Genomic DNA, 27686 nt, shown 5'->3' with positions numbered 1-27686 from the left:
CACTGCATTCAGTATTGTATTTTTCTACTTTTGAAGATTGGGATAGTACTTTATTTTTCTGTTGGATATGATTTGAATTATATATGTTGTTTATGTATCGGGAGTGGAGGTGAAACAATTTGAGGTGTGGTTTGGAATGACGTCAGTGGCACAGGTTCAATGTGGTGGTTCATTGAGAGCTGCCTGCTTGTTTTTGCCCATGCTTGATTAAGAGTGGTGCCCCTCAAACTATACAACATCCTATATCTCTATAACAAGAGATATGCCTTTGATACCATGTATTTGATTTTTACTTTATGATCATTCTTTGATGGTATGCCTGAGACAGTGGGCTAATATTTTGAGCTTCATGGTGTCATCTATTGAGAATTAAATGGGTGCCGCATGCCCAATTTTGGACGCAAGCTTTATGCAGCCCAAAGACCTTTGAGGCAAGTCCAATTTGAAGTATGGTCAAGCCATTGCTGCCACTTTAAAAAGTAGGTGTTAAAATTAAAATATATAAATCAGGGGCCATCTTTTTATTTCAAGTTCTGGCAAAGATCTTGCATACAGTTCTGGTCACTGCATTATAGGAAGAATGTGGAAACTTTGGAAAGGGTTTAGAGAAGATTTACTAGGACGTTGCCTGGTATGGAGGGAATGTCTTACAAGGCAAGGCTGAGGGACTTGAAGACTTGAGGGACTTGTTTTCGTCAGAGAGAAGAAGGTTGAGAGGTGACTTAATTAAGATATATAAGATAATCAGAGGGTTGGACAGTGAGAGCCTTTTTTCTCAGATGGCAATGACTAGCAAGAGGGGGCATAGCTTTAAATTGAGGGGTGATACATAAAAGCCAGATGTCAGAGGTAGTTTCTTTACTCAGATTGTAGTAGAGGTGTGGAATGCACTGTCTGCAAAAGTGGTAGACTCGCCAACTTTAAGGGCATTTAAATGGTCATTGGATAGGCATATGGACAAGAATGGAATGTGTAGGTTAGATGGGCTTCAGATTGGTTCCACAGGTTGGCGCAACATCGAAGGCTGAAGGGCCTGTACTGCGCTGTAATGTTCTATGTTCTCTGAAGAAATTGGGTTATGAAGAACGAGGCAGTCAATTGTTGTGTTCCCCTCTATGTACCTCATCTTTTTTTTGAGATTTACCCTTGGAGTGCTACTGGCATTGCAAATTATCTAGCATTTGTGTTGCTTAAGTAGGTGAGCTGCATTTGGAGTGATCACTGACTGCAGTGGCGTTAAAAGCAGCCTGATGCTTTCCTGGTCGCAGTACTCAAGCAATAATCTAACAATAGTAAAAATATGAATGATTTTCTTTTCTGTCTTTAAGGCATGGGTGCTAGGGTCAGTTGTAACATCTATACTTTATATCTTATTTGAAATGATCTAATACTGCATAATTTGTGGATATATCTAAGGTATTTCTGCACCAAATACTTTAAATACTTCGATTAAAATATTTAACTTAAGTCACTGGGGGAGAGTTTTCATCATTTCTACTATACTACTGGTAAAAATGCAAGCTAGTTGAGAAAAGCAATATAGACCAGGATGACACCGGTTTTAAATGGGTCCGTGTTGAATTATTTGATTTCTGCTGGAATGGGATGAGATGATTAGTGAGAATGCAAGTTTTTGTGTTGCATCTCTCACTTTGAAGTGGTCTTTCTGAAATTCCTTGATCCCCTTCCAAATATGGCATCTTATAGTCTCTCTTGAAGGCGTAATCCATACAGAATATTTCAGACTCTAAGTTGCAATCAGGACAATCTCTGACACTCAGTTTGTGTCTGTCAGGCCTACTCATCACCTGACCTAAATACAGCTTTGGTCTAAGCAGAGACAAAAGGAAGGATCTGATGGAGGTGTATAGAATTGGGAGGGGCATAGATATGGTGGGTGAGAAGACTTTTTTTTATTCGTAAAGAGGTCAATAATCAGGGGGTATAGATTCAAGATAATAGGTAGAAGGCTAAGAGGAGAGTTGAAGAGAATTCTTTTTACCCAGAGAATTATAGGAGTATGAAACTCTTTTAAAATTAAACAGTTTTGATATTCACTTGTGTTACCCTACTCTACCCGAGAGATTATTAGCCAAGAGTTGGAAAAGGAGATTAGTGTAATCAGATTTATGTTGACAAGTGCTCACGGGTTTGATCGAATCGCCTTATTCTGTAAACATCCATAAATCTTTGAGCTGAATTTTAGGGGTGAGGTGAATATGATTGCACTTGACACTAAGACAGCATTTGACTGAGTATGGCATGAAGGAGCTCAAGAAAAACTGCAGTCGATGGGATTCATGGAGAAACTCTTTGCTAGTTGGAGTTATACCTACCACAGAGGAAGATGGTTAAAATTATTAGAGTCAATCATCTAAGTCTTCAAACATCAATTCAGGAGTTCCTTGAGATAATGTCTTTGACCCAAACATCTTCAGCTACATCAATAATGGCCAGAACTTCATTGTAATTCCAGAGTAGAGTGTTCACTGATGATTGTGCAATGGTCAGCACCATTTGTGACTCTTTAGAAATCGAAATAGTCTGTGTCCAGGTACGTTAAGTTTTAGACAACATCCAGTCTTGAGCTGATAAGTGGCTAGTGCCATTTGTACCATTTGTAGATAAGCTGCAAAACTGGGCAGAAAGGTGGCAAATGGAGTTCAATGTAGCTAAGTGTGAGGTGATTCACTTTTGTAAGAGTAACAAAAAGATGGGGTACTGGGCTAATGGTCAGATACTTGGTAGTGTGGATGAGCAGAGGGATCTTGGTGTCCATGTACACAGCTCTTTGAAAGTTGCCACCCAGGTAAATAGTGCGGTGAAGAAGGCATATGGCGTACTGGCTTTTATTGGTAGAGGAATTGAGTTCCGGAGCCCTGAGATCATGTTGCAATTGTATAAGACTCTGGTGGGGCCGCACCTGGAGTATTGTGTGCAGTTTTGGTCGCCATACTATTGGAAGGATTTGGAGGCACTGGAACGGGTGCAGAAGAGGTTTACCAGGATGTTGCCTGGTATGGTAGGAAGATCATATGAGGAAAGGCTGAGGCACTTGGGGCTGTTTTCATTGGAGAAAAGAAGGTTTAGGGGTGACTTGATTGAGGTGTACGAGATGATTAGGGGTTTAGATAGAGTTGACCATGAGAACCTTTTCCACGTATGGAGTCAGCTATTACGAGGGGGCATAGCTTTAAATTAAGGGGTGGTAGGTATAGGACAGATGTTAGGGGTAGGTTCTTTACTCAGCGAGTCGTGAGTTCATGGAATGCCCTGCCAGTAGCAGTGGTGGACTCTCCCTTTTTATGGGCATTTAAGCGGGCATTGGATAGGCATATGGAGGATAGTGGGCTAGTGTAGGTTAGGTGGGCTTGGATCGGCGCAACATCGAGGGCCAAAGGGCCTGTACTGCGCTGTATTCTTCTATGTTCTATGTTCTATGTTCACACAAGTGCCAGGCAATGAGTATCTCCAAAAAGAGAAAAGCTAACTATTTCCCCATGATGTTTAATGGCATCCCCAGGGCAATTAGGATTGAAGTTTGTGAGAAGATTTGTAGCTCGGGTGCTCGTTGTTGTGGTCCTGTTCGCCGAGCTGGGAATTTGTGTTACAGACGTTTCGTCCCCTGTCGAGGTGACATCCTCAGTGCTTGGGAGCCTCCTGTAAAGCGCTTCTGTGATCTTTTCTCCGGCATTTGTAGTGGTTTGAATCTGCCGCTTCGGGTTGTCAGTTCCAGCTGTCCGTTGCAGTGGTCGGTATATTGGGTCCAGATCGGCACGGTGGTTAGCACTGCTGCCTCACAGCGCCAGAGACCCGGGTTCAATCCCCGCCTCAGGCGACTGACTGTGTGGAGTTTGCACCTTCTCCCCGTGTCTGTGTGGGTTTCCTCCGGGTGCTCCGGTTTCCTCCCACAGTCCAAAGATGTGCAGGTCAGGTGAATTGGCCATGCTAAATTGCCCGTAGTGTTAGGTAAGGGGTAAATGTAGGGGTATGGGTAGGTTTCGCTTCGGCGGGTCGGTGTGGACTTGTTGGGCCGAACGGCCTGTTTCCACACTGTAATCTAATCTAATCTAATCGATGTGCTTATTGATTGAATCTGTGGATGAGTGCCATGCCTCTAGGAATTCCCTGGCTGTTCCCTGTTTGGCTTGTCCTATAATAGTAGTGTTGTCCCAGTCGAATTCATGTTGCTTGTCATCTGCGTGTGTGGCTACTAAGGATAGCTGGTCGTGTCGTTTCGTGGCTAGTTGGTATTCATGGATACGGATCGTTAGCTGTCTTCCTGTTTGTCCTATGTAGTATTTTGTACAGTCCTTGCATGGGATTTTGTACACTACATTGGTTTTGCTCGTGCTGGGTATCGGGTCCTTCGTTCTGGTGAGTTGTTGTCTGAGAGTGGCTGTTGGTTTGTGTGCTGTTATGAGTCCTAGTGGTCGCATTAGTCTGGCTGTCAGTTCGGAAATGCTCTTGATGTATGGTAGTGTGGCTAGTCCTTTGGGTTGTGGCATGTCCTCGTTCCGTTGTCTTTCCCTTAGGCATCTGTTGATGAAATCGCAGGGGTATCCGTTTTTGGCGAATACATTGTATAGGTGTTCTTCTTCCTCTTTTTGCAGTTCTGATGTACTGCATTGTGTTGTGGCCCTTTTGAATAGTCTCTTGATGCAACTTCTTTTGTGTGTGTTGGGGTGGTTGCTTTCGTAGTTTAGGACTTGGTCTGTGTGTGTGGCTTTCCTTTATACCTTTGTGGTGAATTCTCTGTTCGGTGTTCTCTGTACCATCACGTCTAGGAATGGGAGTTGGTTGTCCTTTTCTTCCTCTCTAGTGAATCGGACTCCTGTGAATGTGGCGTTGATGACAGAAATAGAGAACACACACCGGATCATCAACGCCACACTCACAGGAGTCCGATTCACTAGAGAGGAAGAAAAGGACAACCAACTCCCATTCTTAGACGTGATGGTACAGAGAACACCGAACAGAGAATTCACCACAAAGGTATAAAGGAAAGCCACACACACAGACCAAGTCCTAAACTACGAAAGCAACCACCCCAACACACACAAAAGAAGTTGCATCAAGACACTGTTCAAAAGGGCCACAACACACTGCAGCACACCAGAACTGCAAAAAGAGGAAGAAGAACACCTATACAAGGTATTCGCCAAAAACGGATACCCCCGCAATTTCATCAACAGATGCCTAAGGGAATGACAATGGAATGAGGACATGCCACAACCCAAAGGACTAGCCACACTACCATACATCAAGAGCATTTCCGAACTGACAGCCAGACTACTGCTACCACTAGGACTCATAACAGCACACAAACCAACAGCCACTCTCAGACAACAACTCACCAGAACGAAGGACCCGATACCCAGCATGAGCAAAACCAATGTAGTGTACAAAATCCCATGCAAGGACTGTACAAAACACTACATAGGACAAACAGGAACACAACTAACGATCCGCATCCATGAACACCAACTAGCCACGAAACAACACGACCAGCTATCCTTAGTAGCCACACACACGGATGACAAGCAACATGAATTCGACTGGGACAACACTACTATTATAGGACAAGCCAAACAGGGAACAGCCAGGGAATTCCTAGAGGCATGGCACTCATCCACAGATTCAATCAATAAGCACATTGATCTGGACCCAATATACCGACCACTGCAACGGACACCTGGAACTGATAACCGGAAGCGGCAGATTCAAACCACAACAAATGCCGGAGGAAAGATCACAGAAGCGCTTCACAGGAGGCTCCCAAGCACTGAGGATGTCACCGCCTCAGGGGACGAAACGTCTGCAACACAAATTCCCAGCTCGGCGAACATGACCACAACAGCAATTACGATTGGGCGATAAATGCTTTCCCGGCCAGGGATCTCCAGGCTGCAGAATTTGGGATATATCAGGGCCCAATAATTAGAACTAGGACTCAAGGGAGCCTTCTGGGCTTGGGTTGAGGCAGCTGTGATCAGGCTGGGGACTGAGGATTGACTGAGTGCCTGATGATTCTATCCCTATCTTGGAAACACTGACCACTCATGAACAAATAAATAAAAATTACTCCACATACTTGTGATCACAAACAAAAAGTGAATGAGCCATAATGCTGTGGCGACCAAAGCAAGTCAGAGACTCGAATCTTGCAGCGAGTGACTCAGTTCCTGCCTGTCCACCATCTACAAGGTGTAAGTCAGGAGTGATGATGGAATATTTCCCATTACCTAAATGGATTTGGCTCCAATAACACTCAAAAAAAAAACCTTTTAGCAGTCACCAAAAGGTTCCTTGGCAGCATGTTCAAAACCTGTGACCTCTACTAATTAGAAGAACAGAGCAGCAGATGCATGGGAATATCACTAGCTGCAAGTGCCTATCCAAGCCACAAACTATTCTGACTATATCATGGTTCTTTCACTGTGCGTGGATCAAGATCTTGGAACTCCTACAGGTACTATAGGTAGGCCACATGGATTCCAGTGGTTCAAGAAAATAGTTCACCGCCATCTTCTTGAGGGCAATTAGGCTTGGACAATAAACACTGGCCGAGCCAATGAAAGCAACACTTATGAAGGAATAACAAAAAATAATGAGTTGGTCAATGGGCCAAAATTATACGACTGAAATTCTAAAATAACTTCTAAATCTGAGGATTCATATCTTTAGGTTATGAGGATTTTCAGGAGAAGAGGAAAGGAAGTCTGAAAACATCGCTGAAGAGTGAAATGAGAAAACATTTCTCTGACATGCAACATTAATTCAATGTTATTGCAATGATGTAATTCATCCTTGAAGCTTTTACCTACTTGATTAATGCTTTGTAACTAAATAGCCAAATAAATAAATAATCTTATGAGGAACTTCTATCCCACTGAAGACCTTCAGACCAACTTTTACCCAAAAACCTGCTCTGAAAACTACTCACATTTTGACAGTTGTGGTGTGACAAAGTCCATCACAGCATCTGAGACAATTCACCAGATTCTTGAAAAAGTCATTTTGCCATATCAAACAGTGTCAACAGATACTTAAAAATATTCCAGAATCAGGATCATTGTCAGAAACTCTCCATTTCTTCCTTGGGCCATATCTTATTTCTCTATTGAGTTTCAATGACGTTTATCCATTAGATGTTGAGAAATAAAGGTAAAACCATGAACTGGAAGGAGATAAGTAAAAGATTAAAATATGAAGGAGACAGCACAATGATAACCTGAGATGTGAAAGCAACTCTTGTATTCCAAGAGAGGTCTTCAGATCGTATAGCTAAGATTGAGAATATAATATGTTGATCATACTCCCCACGGCACAATGATACTTTGCTTTATTCTTTTATAGTGCTAATTGGTTTATGAAATGCAATCAAAGTTAATTGTACAGGATTGGGACAGGATTAAGGATAAATGATAGTACATCAGTATTGTAATGGAGCTCTGTTTCTCTCTGTAGACAAAACAGATCCTGAAGTGGAGTTGGATGATGAAAGAGAAAGGTCAATGAAAAGGCCACGCTTACAAAAGAATGAAAATTTGACATTTAAGGATCTTGATCAAAATTCAGGAGGAAAGAAGCCAATTGTCAGTGTGGTTCTTGCAGCACATGAAGCTATTCCAGGTGAGTAGTGATAAGCTTTTATTTATTTACTGCCTTTTCTCCTTTTAAAATGCTTGACCTTCACTAAATGAACTTTTCAGTACAGTTGCAATTGTTTTGTGGAAGTCCTTTGAGGTAACCCATGCTACAACCAGTCAAAGTAAAGCTTTAATGTAATGGTAGATGCAGAAATATTTCATTCCCCATTGTTATGATGCATGCTAAACCCCTTTGCTAATTTAGACTGGCAGCACAGAAAAGATTTGTTAAAATTCGAGGGACAAAGAATTGTCCCAAAAGTCACTATTTAAGGTAAAAATTAACAACTGTATTTTTGTTTTAAGTCTAACAGAGAATATTAACTAACAATCATTGACAACTCATTTCTCTTAAACCTATCTTTTACCTCCCTCTCTACAATACCAGTCCGATTTAAAAAAAATCCTGATTACGATTTGCAAAATAAATATAATCATGTTTCAAAGCCAGTCAGCTTTGCCGAGTTTCCTCTGTAGACTTTCCTCTGTCTTCTTTTCTTCGTCTCAAGGATTCTGCTTCATAAGTTTTTGATAGATTAAGGTACCTTAAAGAGAGCAGATCTTTATGCAAGCAGTCTCTATAGTTGGTGTTGCTGCCCTTTGCCGCTATGGCTGACTATTCAAAATATCTGATATTTTTATCCCAAAACATTGGATCATTTCACTGATTTTAATATTGTCAAAATACTAAATTCAACCTTGATTGGAGTTTGGTATCTTGGGGCATAATTTATACTGGACGAATTTGAATTTGTTTTTGTTTCATAGCAACTCAGCTACTGTAGCTGTTCGACCAAACGTTACATTGTCACCTTGTTCAGAACACTTCATCCTGTGTCAGGTAGTTCTGCTAGCTTTTCAGCTCTCTTAAAGGTATAGTACCCCTACACCTTCATAACACCCACCCCCTCTTTTCTCTGCTGAAGGTAAATCATGTTTAATTAATTTGGTTTGCAGATGTTTCGTCCCCTTTCTAGGTGCTTCTAGTTCCTGCTGCTTCCAGTTGTGGTTGTTCGTTGCAGTGGCCTATACACATAGATAACAAAAACTACAAATTCGACTGGGACAACACAACAATAATAGGATAAGCCAGAGGACAACCAGAGAATTCCTAGAAGCTTGGCACTCGTCCACTGACTCCATCAATAGACACATTGACCTCAACCCAATATACCAATGAACAACTGGAATCGACTACTGGAAGCAGCTGGAACAAAACCAAATAAATTCCAACTGACACAGTACAGCAGCACTTCACTGGAGGCTGCATAGCACTGAGGATGAAAAAGGATGAAAAGTCTGCGAACCAAATTCCCAGCTCAGTGAACATACTCACAAGTGCAACCGGCACCCGAGTTACAAATCTTTACACAAACCTTGAACATGCTTAATTAAGTTGATGAGATTTTCAATGAGTGATTGATTAGATTAGTGTGATTGATGTGATGTAAAAGGTATTTGATAAACAGCCAAATATTAAATTGACAGCAAAGTTGAAATCTGTGGAATAAAAGGGCTGTGACAATATAAGTATGACTTTGGCTGAATGACAGGAAATAGAATACTAATGTTTTTTTGTTTTGGTTTGTAGAAAGGTATATCCTTGTTTCTCTTCGAAAATCTTACTGGGACCACTCCTTTCCTTGGTCTATTCTAATTAATTGGATATGAATTGTCAATTTCAATTGTTGTACATGGCACAAAACCTGGAAATATTATGAACGGAGAGGAGGCTAATAATAGACTTGAAGTGAAGATAGGCTGATGAAATGATTATCATGTGGCAGATAAAATTGAATGTAGTTATATGAACTTGGTAGTAATAGCAAGTGGATGCAATGTAAAATAAAAGGCACTGTTCTAAAGGAACCAAGAGATATGGGAGTATAAGTGTACAAATCATTGAAGTTAGCAGGGCAAGCTGAGAAAGTGGTTAAAACACAAATGGAATTTGGGTTTTATAATGGGAGGTATAAAATAGAAAAGCAAAGACCATTTAAAAATCTCTGATTCAGCTTCAGCAGGAAATGCTCTTTAAAAAGAAAGTAAAAACATTGGGGACAATAAAGAAAAGATGTACAAGAATTGTTCTAACTATAAGGGTCTTCACTTACTTGGATAACTTAGAGAAGCTGTGGTTGTTCCCCTTAGAAAAGAGAAGGTTAAGAGGAGAATTAACAGTTATGTTTAAAATCATATAGGCCCTGGACAGAGTAGACCACTGGATGAAGATTTGAGAAAATGAAGACACCAATTTAAGGTGATTGATTCTTTTTCCAGTGGTTATGCTAAGGAAAGCATTGTTGTGCCTGATTGTTTAGAATGCACTAATGGTGCCAGACACACTTGGTGTTTTCAGGAGATTGAATATACACTGAAGCGAGAAATTTTATAGAGCTATATGGAAAAGGTGTGGGAATGGAATTAGTTGATTTTTAGAAAGCTAACACAGCCACGATAGCTGCAGGTCCTCCACCAGTGCTGTATCCATTCCAAAATTCTCCTTACAACAAGTTGACGTCAGAGAACTGATAGGATGAAGTAGGATTGATAAAGCAAAACAGGTGGGGTGGGTGATGTACTCTGCAAAATGTAATGACTATGCCACAATGGTCATCTTTTGATCGTCTATTAATGTGATTATAACCTTTTCTGCATTCAATCCAGAAGCATGCTAAATAATTCTATTATTGACTTCCTCCAAGACCTTTGATTATGCCTTCATGGCCTCAACTGTTGGTTTTGAGCTCATGTCACTACAGAAGTGCATTTCTCTCCATCCACTTACAGACCCCAAAAGTATATCTAAGGAAGTGACAGTGAAACTGCATCTTTGTGTCACTGAACTCCTTTCTGATACTTTTCTTCTGGCTAGCTCCAGCTCTTACAACTTTAAATACTAGAGTTGTGATCAATTCATATATGTCCAAATCATACTTTCCATGACCGATTGAACTGGAAACCTGGATGTTGCATGGAATTAAGTGGCTGATTTTCAAAAGCAAATAACGATGCATTGAGTTTACTTCTTCTGAGTGGCCCACTCACTTTCAAATCAGGCCCATCCCCAATCCCAGGCATCTCAAATTTAAAGCCCAATATCTCAGACCAATCTATTTCAGATGTTGATCAGTCTGTTTGAAAGACATCTAAATGTTTACATCTAAATAAAATGTTATTTTTGCCAAACTTTGTGCGTGCTAGACTTTATGATGACTTGAAATATTCTGTTTGTGTACTTTAGGTGCCACAAAGATTATTCCTGTAGAGGCCACACCAGCTGAGGAAATACCAGCAGCTGATCCGGAAGCTATTAGCCAAGATTCATCTCTACGCAAGGGTTATCAGGAATATGCTATCCAGCAGGCACCAGTGGAACTGCCTCAGAATTCTTTCAGGTGTGTCTGCGTACAGAAAAAAATAGCTTTGGATGACACAGAATCTTTTGCTTCAACTAATTTATGTCCTTATTATTACCCCCACCACTGCAGGTGGGTGCAAAGTAACCAGGAAGGAGCACAGGCAAGATAGCTGTGCAATCAGCAATCGGTTTACTTGACTATTGATGGGCATCTGGGTTTAGAAAAAGAATCTGTGTGATCCTGTTGATGTTTCTGTTACAGTTCAGTAGGAAATGTTCTTAGTTTTGAGTCGCAAGATGTGAGTTCAAGTTCCATTAGTGCTTGAGCAAAACACCAGACTGGCTCACGAGTACAATCCTGAGCATGTGCTACACTTTTGGAAGTGTGGTCTTTTGGATGAGATGTTAAAACAAGTCCCTATTTGCTACTCTGCTGGATGTAAAAGATCCCATGGCACTATTTCAAAGAAGAGGATATCTTGGCTTTTTTCAGTCATTAGCATAGTGCTATTTATAGGCATTTCTGTGCTTTTTTTTTGCAATGCATCAGTAACTGCATTGGCTATAGAGTTCTTGGAGATGTCTGATGGTCTTCAAAAATGCTATATAAATGTAAATCTTTTTCTTTCTTGAAGTTGTCATTTGAACGTACAGGTCTCCAAAATATATTCCCTAAGGTAACACTGGTATCAGGTAGTATCGATACAAATTAATGCGTATTTTGGGTTACAGTATATTTGTACTTTGAAATATGACATGTGAAAATTGTAAATGCTTGGGAGGAACAGGTGATTTTGTACTTGTGCTTCCCAAAGCTCTTTTCTGATGGGGTTTTCCTTGTATCATGTTTGTATCATCTGTTGTATACTAACTCGGCAGATGAATCAGTATTCCTCCATGTTGAACAACACTTTGAGAAAGCACTGAGGGTGGCAAGAGAGCAAAATGTACTCTGGGTGAATGATTTCAATGACTTGTGCTTCAGAACTTGCTGCTCCCCGATCCAAGCTCTTCCAATACAGTTACAACACTGACAATCTATCTTACAATGTGAAAAATTGCCCACGTCAGTCTTGTGCACAGAAAGCAGGACAAATCCAACCTGGCCAATTATCGCCCCATCGGTCTAATCTCGATCATCGGTAAAGTGATGGAAGGTGTCATCAACAGTGCTATTAAGCAGTTATCAAGAATCCTCATTAGCAAAAACCTGCTCAGTTACACCCAGTTTGGCTTTCACAATGGCCACTCAGCTCCTGCCCTCATTATAGCATTGGTTCAAACATGGACAAAATAGCTGAATTTCAGAGGTGAGTTGAGAGTGACAGCCCACGACATCATGGCCTCATTCAACCTAGTGTGGCATCAAAGAGCCCTACCAAAACTGGAATCAATGGTTGTCAAGGGGCAACATCACTGCTGATTGGAGTCCTATGTGATGCATAGGAAAATGATTGTGATTGTTGGAAGTCTGTCATTTCATCTCCAGGGCATCTCTGCAAGAGTTCCTCAAGGTAGTGTCCGAGGCCCAAGCACCTTCAACTGCTTCATTAATGACATTCCCGCCATCGTAAGGTCAGATATTCGCTAATGATTGCACAAAGTTCAGCACTATTTGCAACTCCTCAGTTACTGAAGCAGTCCGTTTCAAATGCAACAAGATCTGACAATATCCAGGCTTGTGTTTACAAGTGGCAAGTAACATTCACACCACACAAATGCCAGTCTATGATGATTTCCATATGGGACAATCTAACCACCACCCCTTTATATTCAATGGTGTTACCATCATTGGAATCCCCACTATCAACATCCTTGGGATTCCCGTTGACCATAACCTCAACCAAACTCATTACATAAACATAGTGGCTACAACAGCAGGTCAGAGGCTATGAATATTGAGGCGAGTAACTCCCCAAAGCTTGTCCAGCATTTACAAGATACAAATCAGGTGTGTAATGACATAGTCCTCACATGCATGATTGAGTGCAGCCTCAATAATACTCAAGAAACTTGACACTATTTAGGACAAAGCAGCCCACTTGTTTGGTACCATATCCAATCCCTCACTATTAGCAGCAATTTGTACTATCTACAAGATGCACTGCAGAAGTTTGCCAAAGGTCCTTAGACAGCACCTTTCAAACCCACAATTACTTCTACCTCGAAGGATGAGGGCACCAGATACATGGTAATTTGCAAGTTCCCCTCCAAATCAAATACCATCTTGACTTGGAATCATTTCGCTATTCCTTCACTGTTGCTGGGTCAAAATCCCTCTCTAATGGCATTGTGCATCAACCCACAGCATGTAGTCTGCAATGGTTCAAGAAGGCAGTTCATCACCACCTTCTCAAGGACAATTAGCAATAAATGCTGGCCAGACAACGATGCCCATGTTCAAGAGTGAATCAAGAAAATCTGATAAAAACAGTTCATTGTGATTAATCAACAACACCATTGTCACTGTACAGTATGGTAGAATACTAATAATAAAATTTAGTATATTGTTACAAAGCAGAATACATTTGTTTTTTTGTTCATGAACGTGGTTGTTGCTGGTTCAGTTATCATTTCCTTCCCATTCCTAATTGCTCAGAGGGCAGGAAAAGAGAGTCAACCCTTAGGCCAAACCCATATAAATAAAGGTGGTAGATTTTCTTCTCCAGAAGACTTTTGCAACATTGATGGGGTTTCATCAATAGATGTTACATGGTCACATTAGGATAGCTTTTAATTCTAGATTTTTATTGAATCCAGATTTCACCACGTCCCATGGTGTGATTCAAATAGTGTAAGGTTTTTTTTCATATGATACAGGTCAATTGCAGGCCATGCAAATTCCATCCTGTATAAGCCCATGATTAAGCCTTTCTTAGAATATAGTGTTCAGTTTTGATCCTTACCAAAGAAGATACTCGGTATTTTGGAAATGGTGCAGAAGAGGATCACAAAATTAATTCCTAATTGAATGTTTCTTAGTCAGTCAAATACCTTGGAAGAACCTGGTCTTTGTCTTAAGAAACGTGTGATGAATCATTTGCAATTTATCAGATGATAGATAAATTGTTTTCAGTAGAGTATGAAAGCAAAAAGCGCCTGGTTCAAGGGAATATGAAAAAAATGTCATTGGGAGAAACAATGTGGATTTATTAGGAGAAATTGGTAATGTAAAAAAAATGGAAATTTATTTTAAAAAGTTGGAAGATACGTCATAATTTTCCAAAGTGCTGTAGATTTAGAACTTTTTTTTATTGGATAATTATAAATACTACTCAATTATTTGAGAAATGTTAGGGGTGGGGTTTGAAAGAACGGAGGAGATTTAAAGATTTTGAACAAGTTACTATAATTTAAGGCTAGATTATTGGCTATTACGCACTGAACACGGAATACCATGGCTTTATAAATAGAAAATTATGTCCGACCAATCCAGTTAATTTCTAGAGGATAGAATAATAGAGGCGTGTCTACGTATATTGACTTTCAGAAGGAATTTGATGAGGTTATGCATGTGATTGGAGAAATTTTAAATCTTTGCAATTTGTGTAATGGAGTTGGGTGAAGGAATAGAGTTGTACATTCAGATTTGTAGAGGAATAGTAAGTAGTACAGCTGAGAACACAAAATTACAGTAAGGCAATAATAATCTAACAATTTGGCAGAAATCTTCTCGCAATTTCATGGAATGAATAATTTTCTTTACACCACATCCAATGCAATGTTTTTTCATTTGTTCATGGAATGTGGACAAATCTAACAAGGCTGATGTTTCTTCCCCAACCCTAATTGTTCTTGGAGATGGTGCTGGGTCAGCTTCATGAACCTGCCGCAGCCATTGCAAACTTGGTACACCCAAGCTGCTGAAAGGGAGGGAATTTCATTGTCAATCCTATTCCATTTAAAGGCAAAGTGCAAAACCAGTGTTACACCTGATTTTCAATTTCTGTTTGGGTTGGTTAAAATTGTCCTTATTAAAGCTATTCTGTCGAATGTGGCTATCACTGGATAAGGATAAAGTTATTTACTTTAGAACAAAGTGCAATCATAATTTAGAAACACATAACACAGGAAGAGGCCAAGTGTCCTATTATGCATGTGCCAGCTCTTTAAAGATTTATCCAGTAGTTCCACTCTCCTATTCTGTTAATTTTTAGCTGCAAATTTCTTGTTATTAAGTATTGCATTTCCAGCGCCGAGTAGAACCCTTCAATATTACAATACATAAGGAGATACTGCATAGAGTAATTTCTTCTTGTGATTTTTTTCCTTATGTTTTTTCTCTTAATGTTGACAGATAGAAACTGTGGAGGAGAAAGGGAGTTGAGTTGTCCAGGTTGACAATTGTTGAAGGCTAGGATATGAAATGTGGAAATCAGAAACACAGTTGGGATGCTTTCAAAAAGAAAGTAGACAAATACAAGAACTGTAGAATGATTACATTGCGGAAGAGGGCTAAGTTCATGTTAGCTGCCGTCAAGAACAATTTAGTTTGCTTGTAAATTTGTGTTTTTTACGTTGTTGTCCCTCCTGCTAATGAGAACAGTTTCCCTTTGTCTAATCCCTCCTGCCCCGTCATCATTTTGTTCATCCCTAACCTCCTCTCAACTTTTCTCCTCTAAGCAGATGGACCCAAATGTCTCAAGTATTTACAAATATCTAAAGTCATTCATCCCTAGAAACTCTTTTCTGGACCCCCATTAAAGCCTTTCTGAAGTGCTGTTGTGGAGAATTGAATCAATTTTTCAATCAGTTTGTTAAGGCCAAGCCAGTATTTTATAAAAGCAAAATGCTGAAAATAGTGAAGATTTGAATACAAACAAAAATTTTTGAAAATCTCCGGTTTGGCAGCACCTATAGAGAGAGAAACAGAGTTAACATTTTGAGACCAATGACTCTTCTTTGCAATGATATTTTAAAAAGGTTCTTCGTAATTTCCTTGGTTTTCAACTTTGTTGCCCCTATTTCAAAATCCAGCATTCCCTTTTCATCACTTTTACAACCTTCTCTACCTCAATATTTTCTGCATAAGTCTTCTAATTTACAGAGCCTTTCTTTGTTCCTCCTTGCCTCAATTCACATTCTACTGCTTTAACTTTAATCCGCCACATGTTCATCTATCTATCCTTTTTAGGTTTATCCCTATTCTTCTCACAATACAGAATATTTGCAAGTAGTGTGTCATCTGTAAATTTAGAAATTGTTCTGTACGCACCAAGTGTAATCCACACTGAGAGAAGCAATGGTTCTAGTACCAACCTTTCAAAAACCCTACTGTATATCTTCCCCAAATGTGAAAGATCTTCACTATTCTGTTTCTCATTACTCGGTCAACTTCGTATCTATGCTATCACTGTCCCTTTTATTCTATGCTAGCAGCCCAAAAGGAAATAGAATATTCTATGCAATTTTATGTTAACTGGACTTTGGTGATTCCTACTTAGCAGGATGGTTTGAAAAGATGCAAAGGAATGTCTCCTGTGGGAATTAAGATAGTGGCCCTAATGTGGCAAGTACTCCATACTAAAAATAACTGCACTCCCAAATCCCTCTTCCATAATGTTTCTCTAATGATTTATAATGGTCAAACATTGAAACATTTAACTTTTCTTTCTTAATGGGAAGCCTACTGGTTTTCTGTCATTTCTATCAGCTTCCAATAACTTATTTCAAAACAGTTAGTCATGGTATTCCGTCCTACTTGCATCAAAGTTTTCCAACCCTTAATTGGCCTTAACGATTACTTACATGCCTATGAAAACTCGAGCAAACGCTTCAAATGATGAACATGATCACTTTTGCCGCAAAGGAGAAACAAGATCAATTTATAATTTAACTTGAGTTTCTAATGCTTCCTGCTTTTATTTTGGTGATTTGCATTTTTACTTTCTACTCACGACATGATCTATCACTAAATTGTAATTTGACTAGTGATTCTGAGTCCATTTTCTTGGTCTTCCAAAGTTTAGAGCATTGGCTTGGAAACAACTTTCAGTCTTGTTTGGACATAGGATAAATTGTTATCTGCTGAACTATAATTTGCCTGATTAACTACAATTAATTGCTGGTTCTGTCAACAGATCTACAAAAATTGTTCGTCTAAATTTTCTGATTGTAATTAGATTACTGTTTTGATGGTGCCTTTGTAAAATTTAGGCTGCCATGAATAATGCGTGCTGCCAGACCAAATCTGTTAAATTAATTTGGTAAGTAGTTTCTGAGGCTGTGGTAACACTGTTCTGTATTCAAGTGGCTTTTTTTATTTCTGTTATCCAATGTGGGAAAGTAGTTTATTAAGTACTTGCCAGATATCAGAGTTTCTAGCAACCTCAACATCCAAAAGGTTAACCTTCCACCACTGCAGTGCATTCTTAGAATGTGAGACCAATTTATGTGAATTTGGTTGTCATTTCAGAACATTAATTAGGAACATAAAATATGGGAGCAGGCATTTGGTCCATCAAACCTGTTCTACCATTCAGCTCAATTGTTGCCAGGTTCTCCATCAATGACATTTTTCTGTATTATGTCCACATCCTTTGATATCTTTATTACCCGTAAAGCTAATGATCTCTGTCTTGAATATACTCAATACTGAACATTCACAGTCCACTATGATTGAGAACTCTGAAGATTCACCATGCTCTAAATGAAGAAATCCTTTCAAATCTCAGTCCAAAATGATCAATTTACATGCATTTGACTTATATCCCTTAATGTCTGTGAGTAATAAAAGTTATTGATCTCAATTTTAAAATTAACAACTGATCCTGTGCATCCACTGCTGTTTGTGGAAGTGTGTTCCAAGCATCTACCATCTTTTGTGTATAGAAGTATTTCCTAATATCTCTCCTGAATAGTCTGGCCCTAATTCTCAGATTATGTCCCCTAGGTTTCGAATCTTCAACCAGTGGAAATAGTCTATCTTTGTCAACCCTGTCTTTTCCTGTTAATATCTTGAAGACTTCAATCAGACCCCCCATTCACCTTCTAAACTCTAGGGAAAGTTTGTAAAATCTCTCCACCTTAGTTAACTCCTGAAGTTCAGGCATCATTCTTGTAAACCTGTATTGTACTTACTGCAATCTTTCCTAAGGTGGGTGCCTAGATCTTCTCTCAATACTCCAAGTATTGCCTAACAACGATTTTGTATTAGTGGAGCATAGTTTCTATATCCTTGCACTGCAGTCCTCTAGATATAAAGGCCAGAATTCCATTAGCTTTCTTGATTATTTTCTGCGTCTGTTTGTGACATTCTTACATCTAGCCTGTGCCCTGATCTACCCTTTTTGGTTTAAAATGGATATTCACCTAGTCTATCAACATCCCTATGCTATCACCTATACCATTTACAATGCTACCTGACTTTATATCATCTGCAAATTTGAATATAAGACTTTTTATGCCATTATTCAAGTCAGTAATAAATCATATGAATAGTTGGGGCCCTAACACGATCCTTGTGGGACACCATGGGTTGCAATTTGCCAAATTGAGTATCTACCCATTATCCCTACTTTGTCATCTGCGACTCAACCAATTTTCGAGCCATGTCAGGAGCTTGCCCTCAATTCCATGGGCTTCCATCTTCATTAACAGATTCTCATGTGAGACTTTATCAAGTGCCTTCGGGAAAACTTTATATAAATCCTTACATAGAACAACATCCATAGATATCCCATGTCCACTATCTTAATTGCCTCTTCAAGAAATTCACTAAGGTTTGTCCGGCATGATCTACCTGTCAAGAATCAGTGCTTGCTCTCCCTGATTAACTGGAAATGTTCAAGGTGTTTAGTCACCTCACCCTTGATTATAGAATCCAACAATTTCCCAACCATCAATGTTAGGCTGACTGGTTTTCCTCTTTTGCCCTACTTAAAAGTTGAATGTTATGCACAATCCAGTGGTATGACTCCTGTCTCTAACTCTGAAAGCTCATAGTTAGAATGATTATAGTAAGAGAGGGTTTTTTTAAAATCAGTGTTCCTTTTGCTTATTGCTTACAAGTGATCGTTTTTTGATGTAACCAATAGATCAGGACATAATTGTACTTAGTTGTGATCAACTAGGAGAAAGTGAGGACTGCAGATGCTGGAGATCAGAGTCACCAGTCAGGCAGCATCCGAGGAGCAGGAGAGTCGACGTTTCTAGCATAAGCTCTTCATCATCATCAGCATTCCTGATGAAGAGCCTATGCTCGAAAAGCCGAGTCTCCTGATCCTCAGATGTGCCTGACCAGCTGTGCTTTTCCAGCACCACACTTTTTGACTTTGTTGTGATGTCCACTGTGATTGAATAGCTAGCCAGCTTCAATGGTGAGGATTTAGTAGAAACTTACTCCAGAAATGCCTACAGAAATAAATGTTGCTTTTATTGTTCTTTCACGATCTCAAGATGTCCCTTTGAACTTTACAGTAAAATATTTTTACTGTTGTATTGTAGGAAATTTGATATTCAATTTGTATATCAAGATCTCAGAGACAGTGTTGAGGTAATAACTTGATATTCTGAGTATTTTATTGGTTGAAGGATAAATGGGAACATAGAATTGATAAGCATTCTGGTCACAACACCTCTTCTTCAAATAGTGCCATCTCGTATTTTATGTCCATCTGAGAAAGTAGGCACACCCTTGGTTTAATGTCTCATTCGAGAGATTGAACTCTTTCATTACTGCACAAGAGCATTAACTTAAACTACATGCTCAAGTTTTTGAAGTGTGGTTTGCCTTTACAACTTCTGAATTTTTTAATATTCTAAAGTGAATTATTATCAAGGTTTCTACAACATAACAACAATCAAAAGATTGTGTAAATAGGCTGAAAACTCACAAGTGAATTTTTCTGTTCTTTCAGACAAGGGACCACACAGCTGAAGATTTTTACCTGTGAATATTGCAATAAAGTATTTAAATTTAAGCATTCACTTCAAGCCCACCTCAGAATTCACACTAACGAGAAACCTTATAAATGTTCACAGTGTGACTATGCCAGCACCATCAAGGCTAATCTCATTGTCCACATGCGTAAGCACACAGGGGAAAAGTTCAGCTGTGACTACTGTGCCTTCACCTGCCTCAGCAAAGGGCATCTGAAAGTGCACATAGAACGTGTGCACAAAAAGATAAAGCAGCATTGCCGATTTTGTAAAAAGAAATACTCTGATGTCAAGAACTTACTCAAGCACATCCAGGAGAGCCATGACATGGATGAAGAGAAAGTTAAAGAGGTCTATGATGAGCTGCGCCTGCTAACGAGGGAGGGTAAACGGCAACTGCTATATGATTGCCATGTGTGCGAGCGCAAGTTCAAAAATGAATCAGACCGTGATCGGCATATGCTGGTCCATGGCGATGACCGCCCATTTGCATGTGAGCTGTGTGATCATGGTGCCACAAAATACCATTCACTGGAGGCACATGTCCGCAAGCATAAGTTTATCTACATCTGTTCAGTATGTACAAAGAAATTTGTCAGCTCTGTCAAGTTAAAATGTCATGTCAAGGATGCTCATGGCGACTTGGGGGAGGATGCAGTGTTCAATGACTCCATTAATCAGAGCTTCTATCTTTTGGAGTCAGGAGGTGACATTCAGCCAGAGGCCTTGGAGGATGCTGTTGATGGTACAAACTTCAGTGGCTGTGACCAAGATGTGCATGGGCACCAGGTTGTTGTAGAACTTGAAAATGAAGGTGCAAACATTCCCATACAGAGTCTTACTCAACAAGAAGAGATTATGCAGGTCCATTCGGAGGGCCTTGACAATCCTGCAGATGGTCCCAGGGCCGTCCAACATGAAGAAGTTTCTTTGGATGAAGTCAGCATGTCAACAAGCAATGAGCATAGGTGTGTGGATGAGTGTAAGGGTGAAATCTTGCCAACTTTACCTCTCAACAGTGACACTGTGGTAGATTCTGAAAGCACAAACCACCAGTCTAGTTCAACAGAGCAGGATGGTACTGATTCCCTCAAAGAGTATGAATCTTGTGTGGTTGAAAATGAAAACTCATTTGAAATGGTCCAGCTTGATGGGGCTAAAGATTTGTGCAATTCAACTGGTACTCACTTGACTTTTGAGAAAATTCCATCAAGAACAGAAGCTCAAAAGGATGGTGTGGATCTTGGAGCCTTCCAGCAAGTACTTGACAGCTTGCAGAAGAGACAACTGAATGTCAGTCTTTTTGAAAAGATCAGGAAGGTGTATGGTGATTTGGAATGTGGATACTGTGGTAAGAAATAGTCTAAATGATATTGTTAAATTTACCTGTTGAAACTATGTCTTTCACATATAATAGTGAATTTACATCTGTTGCAGAATTCTTTTTTCTAAGGGAAGAACTGTAACCATGTGGGCTGTAGTATTCTCTGTTTTTCACCTGGTATACATTTGGAAAAAAAAGTTCTACTTTTAGTATGGGATAGAGCTTCTGTTCTCATTGAGGCTTGGAGTTACAGCAAACCTTTTTATTAACTGGCAGACATGGGACCAGGCTTGTGCCAGTTGACCAAATATTCCTAATAATCAAGAGGTCCACATAATCAATGTAAAAACATACTCTAAGTGATAGAACATAATGCACGGGATATACACATCACTGTTTTTTTTTTTATTTACAGCATAAATCACTTAAACAATAATGCAACTTTACCCAAAATAAAACTTGCCAGCAGAGAGCCTTCTCACTCATATCCCCAACTGACTACACTGACATCGCGGTAGACCAGGGTATTTGAGGAGAAATTGACTAAAAATTGAGTCAGCTGATGATATTTTGTGTGGCCATTCAATTGAACAACAAAAAACTTACATTGGGGCAAATAAGTTAATAAACTTTAATAATTATATAGAATAATGCAGTAAACGATGTGGTATTTGAGGTCTTTAAGTTTTGCCAGTCCACCGAGAGTGTTGGTTCATTAGATGCTGGATAAAACAAAGTTTGCTGTACTTATACAGTTATTTATTGTCCTGTTGAGTCTTGAAAATTTTCAATAATGTAAGTGAGCACGAAAAATCGTCAGCAGTAACTTTGAATTTTGGATATAAAGATACGCTGTCTGATTGTTCATAACAAGGTAAAAGCAATGACTGCAGATGCTGGAAACCAGATTCTGGATTAATGGTGCTGGAAAAGCACAGTAGTTCAGGCAGCATCCAAGGAGCAGTAAAATCAATGTTTCGGGCAAAAGCTTTCATCAGGAATACAGGCAGAGTGCCTGAAGGGTGGAGAGATAAATGAGAGGAGGGTTGGGGTGGGGAGAAAGTAGCACAGAGTACAATAGCTGAGTGGGGGAGGGGATGAAGGTGATAGGTCAGGGAGGCGGGTGAAGTGGATAGGTGGAAAAGAAAATAGGCAGGTAGGACAAGTCATGGGGACAGTGCTGAGCTGGAAGTTTGGAACTGGGGTTAGGTGGGGGAAGGGGAAATGAGGAAACTGTTGAAGTCCACATTGATGCCGTGGGGTTGAAGTGTTCCGAGGCGGAAGATGAGGCGTTCTTCCTCCAGGCGTTGGGTGGTGAGGGAGCGGCGGTGAAGCAGGTCCAGGACCTCCATGTCCTCGGCTGAGTGGGAGGGGGGAGTTGAAATGTTGGGCCACAGGGCGGTGTGGTTGATTGGTGCGAGTGTCCCAGAGATGTTCCCTAAAGCGCTCTGCTAGGAGGCGTCCAGTCTCCCCAATGTAGAGGAGACTGCATCAGGAGCAACGAATACAATAAATGGTATTGGTGGATGTGCAGGTAAAACTTTGGATGTGGAAGGCTTCTTTAGGGCCTTGGATGGAGGTGAGGGAGGAGGTGTGGACGCAGGTTTTGCAATTCCTGCGGTGGCAAGGGAAAGTGCCAGGACGGGAGGGTAGGTTGTAGGGGGAGACCTGACCAGGTAGTCACGGAGGGAACAGTCTTGGCAGAAGGCGGAAAGGGGTGGGGAAGGAAATATATCCCTGGTGGTGAGATCCGTTTGGAGGTGGCAGAAATGTCGGCGAATGATTTTGTTTATGCGAAGGTTGGTAGGGTGGAAGGTGAGCACCAGGGGCTTTCTGTCCTTGTTACGGTTGGAGGGGTGGGGTCTGAGGGTGGAGATGCGTTGTGGACGAGATGCGTTGGAGGGCATCTTTAACCACCTGGGAAGAGAAATTGCGGTCCCTAAAGAAGGAGGTCATCTGGTGTGTTCTGTGGTGGAACTGGTCCTCCTGGGAGCAGGTATGGCGGAGGAATTGCGAATACAGGATGACATTTTTGCAGGAGGTAGGGTGGGAAGAGGTGTAATCCATGTAGCTGTAGGAGTCGGTGGGTTTGTTCATAACAACTCTACAGAGATTATCCTCTTGAAACAGACAAAAGGGTAAAACACCCCACTGGGCTAGAGGTTCAAATTCAAAGAATAAAAGGAAAACTTTTCAGAGACCAATGAGTTATCTGATATTTAATAGTATTCCACCATGTAGGGGATTATTTTCATCTGTGCCTGCTTTGAGATTTTTTTTCTCTTTTTAAGAAAGAGAGAGAAGCTGATTCTTGCTTCCTGTTGCAAGAACTCTTTTACCCCAGACAGACCCAGAAGATTCTAGAAAACTGCAACTAACTCCAGAAGAATGTTGCTAGATCAAAAAACAGAGGCCAGTATCCCATCACCAAGTCATCCTTTATTTACATGTGCACAGTACATGGGCTCTGACCAGCCAGCTCAGAGCCAGTCCCAAAAGAGAGGAGACTCTATGAATCTCCTGTTTTTTTTAAATTTTATTAAACAAATTACAAAAACAATTTACAACAAACAGTTACATTTACAGCTGCATACAAGAGACAGCAATTTTACAAGGGAGAGGAGCAGCAAAGCCAGGCCCCAAACCCTACCATTCAAACAGTTTACAGGGACATGAGGACAAACCTCAAATCCCAGTTTCACAAAGATATAAAGAGACAACAGCAATGACAATTGTACATTAGACAATACTGTTACATACAAAAGTGCAGACAATACAGACTCAGCAAGCCCCCCGCCCCTCCCACCTTCCGACCACTCTAAGGCAGCTCGCCCCTACTCACCTTCCGGTTCTCGGTCCACCCCATGCCCCTTCCAGTTATCTCCTGTTTATGTCTGTCAGCTAAGATTCCCTGATTGTGGCTGTTAATCTGGGCCAATCAGGGATCCCATGCTCAATGAGGTTCACCTGGTCCTTGTTCCGATCACTGCACTAGGCAACCTTCAACATATGGACCCCATCTATTCCAAACCAAGTTTGTCCATCAAGTGAAGGCATGAAATCTAGCTCTTACCTCTCTCCAAATCTTGAACTTACAAATTAATCTGACTTCTCATAAACAGCGAGTGAACCATCGTACATTTTGACTTTTTGATTTCAGTTCCAAAAAGTCACATTTCAAATTCTTTTTAACCCAGAAATTGGTCCCTCTTCTAATTCATGGTTATTTTAAAAGAGCTATATAATCCTAACAAAATATTTTGAATTTTGCAAAATGTGAGATCTGTCCATGCAAGACAAATGTTTTTGCTTTTGCACGCAGTGTCAGCATTAACCACTCAAGTTAGATGCACCTCAGGTCAAGTGCAAGCTCCTTGTGTTGCAGCATGGAGTGCTTTTGTTCCTTACATATCTACAGATTGGCACTGCATTTAAACCCTTGGATTTAACGAATTTGGAAGAAAAATTTAAAATGTAGGCAACAGACTTGACATAATGTACAAGATAGGAATTTGTCCATGTATAAAGATACAGATTAAAGCAGGAATAAGCCATTTGGCATCATGAGCCTGCTTGTAATTCAATCTGATTGTGGCCTGCACTTTCCTGTCTACCTCCAAAACCTTTTGACTCCCTTGATGAAAAAGAATCTACATAATATAAAAGTAAAATACCATGGCGATCTGAAGTAAAAATGAAGTGCTGAAAAATGCAGCAAGTCTAGAAAGTGCAAGTACACTCTTTGGAACTAAAGAGAAGTTGAAATATGATGGATTTTATGCTGTTGAATAAAGTGGGCAGAGGTCAGATGGAACAAAAGAGAGAGTCAGGGATGGATCAGAGCGGTGCTGGAGATTAAATATCAAAACAATCATGGAATGGAACAGGCAAAAGGAGTGTTGGCAATAGTGGCGGTAAAGAAACAAGACATTGGTGCAGAGTAGATGTTAGCAGTAGAATTAAAGTCAATACTGTCTGAATACTAAAACGTGCAAACAAAATAAAAAGTGATCTTTGGCAAATAAAATCAAAATTGATGACAGTGTTCATGATCTGAACTTGATGTTAAGTCCATAAGATTCTAAAGTCTAAAGCCTAATCAGAAGATGAAGTGTTTTTGTCACCTGAGGTTGAGCTACACTGGAACACTGCAATAGGCTGAGGATGGAAATGTGAGCATGTGAGCAAGATGTTGAATTGAAATGGCAACTGACCGAATGTCAGAGTTAAGTTTGAGGACTAGATGGAGGGGTGCTGCATTGCAGTGACTCAGATTGCATTTGATCTCCTCGGTGTACAGGAGACCACATTGCAAGCCGAATATAAAATAGACTAAAATTGAAAGAAAAACAAGTAATCACTGTTATACCTGGAGGGAGTATTTGTGAGCTTGGACAGTGAGGACAGAGAAGGTAAAGGAGGTGTTACGCTTCACTGAATTGCTTGGGAAAATGCAAGATAAAGAAGATGAGATGTAAGGGTGACAGAATAAAGAAACATGGGAAATAAAAGTGGGAGTAGCCCTCAATTCTGCTCCATGTTTAACTAGATCATGGTCGGACTTTTTAAAACTTATTGAATGAGGGTGATACTGTTTGGGCAAATGTACATTGCCCAAGCGTAGTAGCTCTTGAAAAAATAGTGATGCCAAGGGTTATAAGGGTGTGGACTAAGTGTGGAAAATGAAATTAGAATGGTTCAGTATTCAGTTTTGACTGGTGCAGACTTGATGGGCCAAAGGGTCTTTTTTCTTTGCTATAGATTTCTATTACTCTATGAGAATATGATTTGTGCCTTGTAGATGATGAACAGGCTTTGGGAAGTCAGCAGGTGAGTTATTCACTGCAGTATTCTTAGCCTCTGACCTGCTCTTATAACTACTGTACTTATATGCTTAGTCCTACTCAGTTTCAGGTCAGTGGTAAATACAAGGATGTTGAAGTGTCAAATTCAGTGATGGTAATGCTATTGATTGTTTTTTTGACAATGGTCAGATTCTCTCTTGTTGGAGATGGTCATTGCCTGGCATTCATGTTGTGAGAATGTTATTTCCCGCTTTTCAGCCCAAACCTGGATATTGGCCAGGTCTTGCTGCATTTAGATATGGCCGAAGCGGGTACTGCAGATTCTGGAGATTAGAGTCAAGATTAGAGTGGTGCTGGAAAAGCACGGCAGGTCAGGCAGCATCCAATGAGCAGGAAAATAGATGTTTCGGGCAAAAGCCCTTCATCAGGAATGTGGCTGGGAGCCTTGGAGGTGGAGAGATAAATGGGAGGGAGGTGGGACTGGGGAGAAGGTAGCTGAGAGTGCAATAGGTAGATGGAGGTGAAGATGAAGGTGATAGGTCAGAGAGGAGGGTGGAGCAGATGGTGGGAAGGAAGATTGACAGGTGAGACGGGTCATGAGGATGGTGCTGAGCTGGAAGGTTGGAACTGGGGTAAAGTGGGGGGAGGGGAAATGAGGAAACTGGTGAAGTCTACATCGATGCCATTGGGTTGAAGGGTCCCGAGGCCAAAGATGATGCGTTCTTCCTCCAGTCGTCAGATGGTGAGGGAGTGGCGGTGGAGGACGCCCACGATCTGCACGTTCTCAGCAGAGTGGGAGGGGGGAGTTGAAATGTTCGGCCACAGGGCAGTGGCGTTGATTGGTGATGTTCTCTGAAGCGCTCTGTGAGAATGCATCCGGTCTCCCCAGTGTAGAGGAGACCGCATTGGGAGCAACAGATACAGTAAATGACGTGTCGAAGTGCAGGTGAAACTTTGATGGATGTAGACGGCTCCTTTGGGGCCTTGGATGGAGGTGAGGGGGGAGGTGTGCGTGCAGGTTTTGCAATTCCTGCAGTGGCAGGAGAAGGTGCTGGGAGGGCAGGGTGAGTTGTTTGGAAGGCGTAGACTTGACCAAGTAGTCGCAGAGGGAACGGTCTTTGTGGAAAGCAGAAAGGACTGGAGAGGGAAATATATTCCTGGTGGTGGAGTCCATTTGGAGGTGGTGGAAATGCCGGCGGATGACGCGATTTATGCAGAGATTAGTGGGGTGAAAGGTGAGGACCAGGGGGTTCTGTCCTCGTTGCGGTTGGAGGGGTGGGGTTCAAGGGCGGTTGAACATTTCATCAATTTCACCAACGCATTCCACCCCGACCTTAAATTCACCTGAACAATCTCTAACACTTCCCTCCCCTTCCTGGACCTCTCCATCTCCATCAATGATGACCGACTCAACATGGACATTTTTTTACAAACCCACCGACTCCCACAGCTACCTGGATTGCACCTCCTCCAATCCTACCTCCTGCAAAAATGCTATCCCTTATTCCCAATTCCTCCACGTCTACCACATCTGCTCCCAGGAGAAGCAGTTCCACCACAGAACACACTAGATGGACTCCTTCTTTAAAGACCACAACTTCTCCCACGTGGTTGAAGATGCCCTCCAACGCATCTCATCCACATCCCACACCTCTGCCCTCAAA

At 40.8% G+C, this 27686-nt stretch overlaps 1 protein-coding gene across 5 annotated transcripts in view; it reads left to right on the top strand.

The window, feature by feature from the left end:
• zfat (zinc finger and AT hook domain containing) overlaps nt 1–27686 on the top strand; it is a 148624-nt gene that overhangs the window by 36473 nt on the left and 84465 nt on the right. For all 5 annotated transcript variants that reach the window (XR_015757035.1, XM_087986618.1, XM_087986619.1 and 2 more), the window contains 3 exons: nt 7471–7635; nt 10897–11050; nt 19872–21244. Coding sequence is in view for 4 of the 5 variants with exons in the window: in XM_087986618.1 (XP_087842744.1) it covers nt 7471–7635; nt 10897–11050; nt 19872–21244 (1692 nt within the window). In the remaining variant the exon portion in view is untranslated. The remainder of the gene's footprint in view (nt 1–7470; nt 7636–10896; nt 11051–19871; nt 21245–27686) is intronic.

This window comes from Chiloscyllium plagiosum, unplaced genomic scaffold (genome assembly GCF_037043375.1).
Source record: "Chiloscyllium plagiosum isolate Xiang-an unplaced genomic scaffold, Cpla_swu_hap1 HiC_scaffold_4, whole genome shotgun sequence".
NCBI lineage: Eukaryota > Metazoa > Chordata > Chondrichthyes > Orectolobiformes > Hemiscylliidae > Chiloscyllium > Chiloscyllium plagiosum.
This window is presented reverse-complemented; position numbering and strand designations above follow the sequence as displayed.